Source organism: Gavialis gangeticus, unplaced genomic scaffold (genome assembly GCF_001723915.1).
Source record: "Gavialis gangeticus isolate Ggan-Ray unplaced genomic scaffold, GavGan_comp1, whole genome shotgun sequence".
Classification (NCBI taxonomy): Eukaryota; Metazoa; Chordata; order Crocodylia; family Gavialidae; genus Gavialis; species Gavialis gangeticus.
Genome location: NW_017729006.1, coordinates 54215537 through 54221817, shown reverse-complemented (window position 1 = coordinate 54221817; position 6281 = coordinate 54215537). Strand labels below are relative to the sequence as shown.

Sequence of the window (6281 nt, the reverse complement as noted above, 5' to 3'; positions counted from 1 at the left end):
CAATAATGACTAAAATGCAATCAATTAACGGCTTGCGGACAATCGAGCCTTACCTGGGGTGCAGAAGAGTAAGGGTATCCGAACTGAGGATATGACATGGTACAGAGGCTCCCAGTTTTCTAGGAACGAGGAGAGACGTCTGCTCTGCACGCTATTGCAGCCTGCCTCTGCTCTATTGTACCGATTGATCGGTGCCCACAGGTTCCTAGATGCTTATAGGACGAAGCAGAATACGAGATTTAATGTACTGACATGCTTCTGAAACTTTTAAAAACTGAAATAATAATAATAAAAAAAGAAAGGTACTATGATGGCTGGCTGTATCTATTTTTTTTTGGCTATAGCTGCAAAGCAGAAGCCATGGCTAGTTGTGGGAGACTGACAGACGTGGAGAGCCAGGGATACCGGGGATTTTGCACACAAGAAAGAAAGGAAAGAAAGAAAAAGGAAAGTAGCTCAAACATATCCAGGCAGATGCACGTTGTTTTAAAGAGTAGAGCCTCTGACGTCAGATAAATCCTACTCTCATTCACCCGGCTGGAAGTTTACCATCCATATTGGGGAGCTTTAGGTGTGTGCTGGGGACTGTACAGAAGAGAGTCCGCCACATGCAGGGGCTAAAAGTTTGGAAAGCACCGGGGCACCAGCTAGCTCTGCTTCTAGCCCCGGGATCGCTTTCTCTTGCAGGGTTTGGCTGGGTACGAATCAATGTTGCGACCGCCTAAGAGGTTCCTTCCCCCTTAGTCACTGCGAGCTGGTAAGCACTTTTAATTAGAAATTAATTAATGAGCAGCTGCTTCTTCCCACCCCGCCGTAATAATTAGTCTCAATTACAAACGAGACGTATGAAGGGACACACGACTGAGTCTTCATTGAAGATTTAATCAACAGTTAAAACGAGCCCCGCCGCTGACAATACAATAAAGCCCAGGACCCGCGCGGTTCTGTTTCCTTTGGCTCCAGATGTGCGCTGCTGCCTTTGGCTCCAGATGTGTGCGACGGCATCCGCACGCCTGCTGCAGGCGGGACTGCCTCCTCCGGGCCGGGCCAGAGCCCTGGCTTGGTAACACTTGGCTACAAAAGCCAGCGCCGGCCCTGATCCTGCAGCTCGCTCTCTCTCACTCTGCCGGGTGGCAAATTGTCCCCAGTGGGTTCATCGCTTGGCTTTCTGGTTTTTCCCCCCTTAAAGCCAACATCTCTTTACTCAAGTGCCTTGGAAAGCCCAGGAGCAGAGGCAGGCGCGCCCTGGGGACACCCCCTCTGACCTGGGAGGTTCCTGCGCTGGGAGTTTCTTCCCTGCTCGCCGGTGCCAGGCTCAGCCTGTGCCTTGCATAGAAACACGCAGGTTTCCAGCAACCAAGGTCCCAACCATCCCCCAGGGGCAGGGATCGGGCCCCACCGCAGCTGGAACGCTTGGGGGCCAGGGCCAGCGGCTCCCTGCTTCCCTGGGGGGTGGGCCGCTGTCTCAGGAAGGTGATTTGCACCTTAGGGTCCGGGCCCTGTGCACCCTTTGGGGGCACTGAAGCCCAGATCCTACTCGGGGGCGGTGGTAGGGGCTGGGGGGAAGAGTGAAGGACTCTGGGAGAAGACCTGGTGGCTTTGGCAGGCCGGGGAGTGGGCAACCTCGCTCCCCCTCGGGCCGGATTAACCCTTCAGTGGGCAAAATAAGGCATGGGCTACTTAATACTGTATATTTATATGACTTCCCCCCCCACTGGCTGCTCATAATATGTAAAAGCAGCACAATCGGCCCCCTTCTTCACTTAGGGCCCCAGGCGTGCGCCTAGTTTGCCCCTGCGTTAATCCGGCCCTGAGCACACCCCGTGCGCCAGCTGGGCCAGGTCGGCGGGCACCACCTCGCTGGCAGCGGTGCCAGGGCCAGGCGCCTCCTCGGAGCGGGGCACCCCGGAGCGGGGCCCGAGCGCAGCGCCCGGCCGCGGAGGGCTGCGCCGCGCTGTGCAGACTTGCTCGGAGAGCTTCCTGGGTTCAGACATGTGAATAGCCCCAGGGTCACACTCTAATTAATGATGATGTTCTCTTCTTCTCCCCAGCTGGAAGACTGCCTCCCAGAAACGAATCTGCCCACTCTGACAGCTAGATTGAGGGTGATTGATGACTATCTGGAGACCACAGTACACATCATATAATATCTGCTGCGTAATTGCTTTAATTTACAGATGAAAATGCTCGTTCTCGGATCGAGTTAGGCTACAACGAGCAAGGTCCTATGGCATCTCAAACTGTTTGCAAATAGAAAGAAAGGAAGGGAAAGAATCAGCGCACTGCAAATTATGCAGCCGGCTCCGGGAGAAATGTAGAAAGAGCTCTTGTGCTTTATTAATGTCATTCCTATGGCATTCATAATCGTTCCTGAATTCCGTATTGATTTCTCGGAAGAATGTGTTTGTTCCTTTCTCACCTGCAATGCTAATATCACCTTCTGTCTGGGAATAATAATGAACTCGCGCGTTACAACAATGAAATGTTTCTTTAGTCCTCCTGGTTCCTCCAGTGTCTCCAGACCATCATGCTATTTCCAGCTGTCATTTGCAAAGACTATGTGTATATGCAACGTGGTGGAGGATTTAAAAAGGGGGGGAACCCCCTCCCCCCCGCCCCGGAGAAAATCAATCAATATGTCAAAAAAAATAAATAAAAATAAAAAGGTGTGTGTATGGGGGGGAAGGTCCTAATGAAGAGGTTTGTACTGCACTGCACTGCATTCCTATTGTTATTAAGCTCAGTTTGGACTCTCTAAACACTGGGGATAATTCAACGGTGCTGGAGACAGGAACGGTGGCACTTATCTGGAGAGTAGCTCAGTGTAAAGCGCTATAATTAGCTGATAGGGACAGAGAAGGGGTCTGAGGAACTGCGACACCATCTCTCGGTTTTTTAGACCGTAGTTTCGCATGTCCTGTCTTTTCCTTTTGATGCTAGTGCAGACGTCAAGCCGGCAGTGACACCCCGAACACCACAGGACTGATATTTAGATGAGTCTATTAATCTTTAAAACACAAGATCAGATTCAATATTTATACCCCTTGTCTATTTATATATCTCCAATTGTCTTTCACCACCCTGCACCATGCAAATCCGCTGATACCCATTTCTTCTGCACTGAAGGCTCCTTTATTAATCACTCTAATAATTTGTCATTTTCCTTTCCAGCTTGCCTGCTGTATTACCTTACCCTAAGTCAGCATTATGCCAGCACCATTCGGCATTCCCTGGACTGCTTTCATTTAAAAAAACCCCTTACTATATTAAGATCTTGAAACAGACAATTTATAAAAGTTGCCATGACCTCTTCAGAAAGTGTTCCTGCCTTGTTATGTTTCACTTACAATCTACCAATAATGGCTTTTTGTTGATGCAAAACTCCACGAAGTTATAATTCACCATGATTTTTTACTGTCAGAACTCAAGCATAAACCCAACAGTGATTTAAAATACCCATTGTGGCTCTTCGCACATAAGCAAGCTTGCACTGCTCACACCTAAGGAGTAAGGGTTAATGGTGTGGGCTATCCCCTTAAGCACGTGAAAAATGCAGGTATTTGGGGTGCCATGAACAGTGATCCTTGCCATACCCCTTCCCAGCACAAAATAGTCGAGCGAAATAATCAACCCCTGCGCCTTTCCCCCTCCAAAGTGAAAAGAAAGGAAAGCCTTCAAGATCAACATGAAATAGTGGAGAGTTTCTCTCAATAGAAAAATAAGTGTGTGTAGACACACACACACACACACACACACACGTCTTTCTGAATCCCAGCCAAGTGAAGTATGGCTTCAAGGGTTATGCACTGGCAGATTTCTTCCTCCTCAGAGGAACCGGAGCCAATGTTCATACAAGTTTTATTATAAAAAAACATGAAGCAAGAAGGAAACTGTGCGGTACTCGAACAGGCCACAGCAGGTAAAGCAGAGAGAGCCTGGGCAAGGCTGGGCTTTGATGGACGTCTGCAAAGACTCGAGGGGATGCGGCGACAGCTTTATTGTGTCTATTTTCATCGCCTCCTATTTTGGAGGTGTTACTGCCTCCTCGTGCAGTATTTCAGGGCGACTGTATTTGCTTATGGGCTAAATGCACCTCCGCGAGCTCCTGCAGTCGAGTTCGCTTTGTTTTCACGTTAAAGATTTAAAGCAACCTTGACACTGCCTGACAAACACTGTGAAGCACTACACGTTGCCCAGTTAGGATCTGACACCGCACGGAGGGCAGCCTGCAACATCTGCAGACAGATTAGTTCCCAGGAAGTCGGCGCTGACATTAAATCCGCAGATTTCCAACGAGGGTGCCCGAAGTGTGATCACACACGCCTTGCCTGCCACAGCGAGAGCCGGCCAGGTCATTGCATCTGTTCCACCTATACATCCATACATATATATGCACGCACGCACGCACACACACACACACGTATATATGCATATATACACACATATGTATATATGCATATATATTTATACAGCTATATAAATACTATATATATATACACACACGTGTGTGTATATATATCGCTATATAGAGAAGTATAGAGGTGTGTGTGTGTGTGTATAAATATAGACACCGCCAAACCTCTCTCTATAGCGATATATACTATACACACGATATATATCTATATATCTATATAGATAGATATATAGATATATAGATATACATATATACACACGATATCTATATATCTATATAGATACAGATATACATATAGATATACATATATATACCTCTCTATATAGCGATAGCTAGATAGCTAGATAGATGCTAGATATGGGCACACACACACACATACATATACATAGATACATATCCAGATATCCTCACTATGATTTGCGATCACTAGAGTAAGGATGACACGCATAAGAGTTGCCTAAAAGGGCAGCTCTGATGGTAATTTACTCCGATTACCACTACGTGTAAAACGAGCTGTTTAAAGCTACCCACTTGGAACATTTTTAATTTGTAGTCTTCACTTAATTCCTCTTGGCAAGCCCTCCAGACGACTGCAGGAAGGCCTCGCCTTCCCGTGCTGGTCCTTGCAATGTATTCGCACGGAACATGTCAGACCCGGAGCCGAGGCGCACACGCACACACGCGCACCCAAAAGTTTTCAGCGTGGAGGAGCCACCTGAACCCGCGTGTGGGCAGCTGCCGCCTGGTGAGCTGGAGCCCGCGGCACAGCCGGGGTGGTGCAAGCCACGACAGCGCCTGCCAGGTGCCCCGTAACGCTGCCCAAGTCCCACCACTCTTTGAGCAGCCGAGCCGAGACTACACAAGCTCTCCCCTTCCAGCTCCCATCTGCCAGGAGCCCGGGCTCCCCAGGCAGTCCCACGCTGCCTCCTCTGCCTCTCGCGGCTGCGGGATAAACAACCAAAAACAACCCTTCACCGATACAAACTTTCTTACGAGATCATCGGCGATGCCCTTCCAACTTTGCCGTCAAATCCAGAAAGTTGAACTCCGGTCCCTGCCTTCAGCCCCGGCCCCACACCCCCCTGCCCAAGACAGAGCACCCAGGCTAGCCCAGCTGTGCGCACTGCCTAGGTAAGGCTCGCCCAGCGCCCGTGATTTATCACAGGTCGCTTCTCTTCCCCCTAGCAGCTCCTTGGCAGCTGGAGAAGCAGGCTCCGAGACGGGGGAAGAAGCAGGGAGGAGGCGGGGGAAAGGCAGCAGCATCACGAGAAGCAGAAGGTTTCTTTACCTGAGATCACGCCAGGCTTCCACTACAATCTTCGAGCGAGAGGTTTTCCATGGCAGGGGTTCCCGTCTCTTGCCTGCGCTGGCTCGCTTGGCAGGGAGCTCTGGAGAACTAATGTAGACATTTCTCAGTGTATAATACCTGACTGGAGTGGAATAGTGCCTTCAGTCCCTAGGCGCCACAATCACTTCACTAACCCCCTGTACCAGAGTGACGTTCAAGTGAATAGCTTCACTGATCACACTCTTTCCTCCTGATTAACACTTTCCAACGCCGCCAGACACTCAAGTTTCAACTTTCCCTTTCCGCAGGGAGGCAGGAGGCACTCCTGGGCTCCTCGGGTTATAAGGGCTGTCTGGGGCGTGGGGGACACCGCAAGGGATCGCGGGCGAGCGGAGCGGGCGCTGCCGCTGTCCCCGGCGCGAGCCATAATGGTGTCCTGCCTGGCCCCGGCACCTCCGCGGGCAGCAGCCGCCTCGGCCCGCCCGCGCTTTGGCCCTGGAAGTGCTGGAAGCTTTCTCCCTGCCTCCCTCCCCGCCTGCCCCGCGGCTTTGTCGGGCTGCCCGCAGCCCCCGCCTCACC

General features: G+C 50.5%; 1 protein-coding gene across 2 annotated transcripts in view; it reads right to left on the bottom strand.

Annotated features, from left to right (window-relative positions):
* The window catches only part of IRX4 (iroquois homeobox 4), an 11676-nt gene extending 5632 nt beyond the window's left edge, over positions 1-6044 (bottom strand). The window contains exons 1-2 of one of the 2 annotated variants that reach the window (XM_019509193.1): positions 5703-6044; positions 54-212 (exon numbers count right to left, since the gene is read on the bottom strand). In XM_019509193.1, coding sequence (XP_019364738.1) covers positions 54-98 — 45 coding nt within the window. In that variant the 5' untranslated portion in view covers positions 99-212; positions 5703-6044. Of the gene's footprint in view, positions 1-53; positions 840-5702 lie in introns of those variants that run through there. The other variant, XM_019509194.1, reaches the window with a different exon arrangement.
* Positions 6045-6281: the final 237 nt, after the last annotated feature.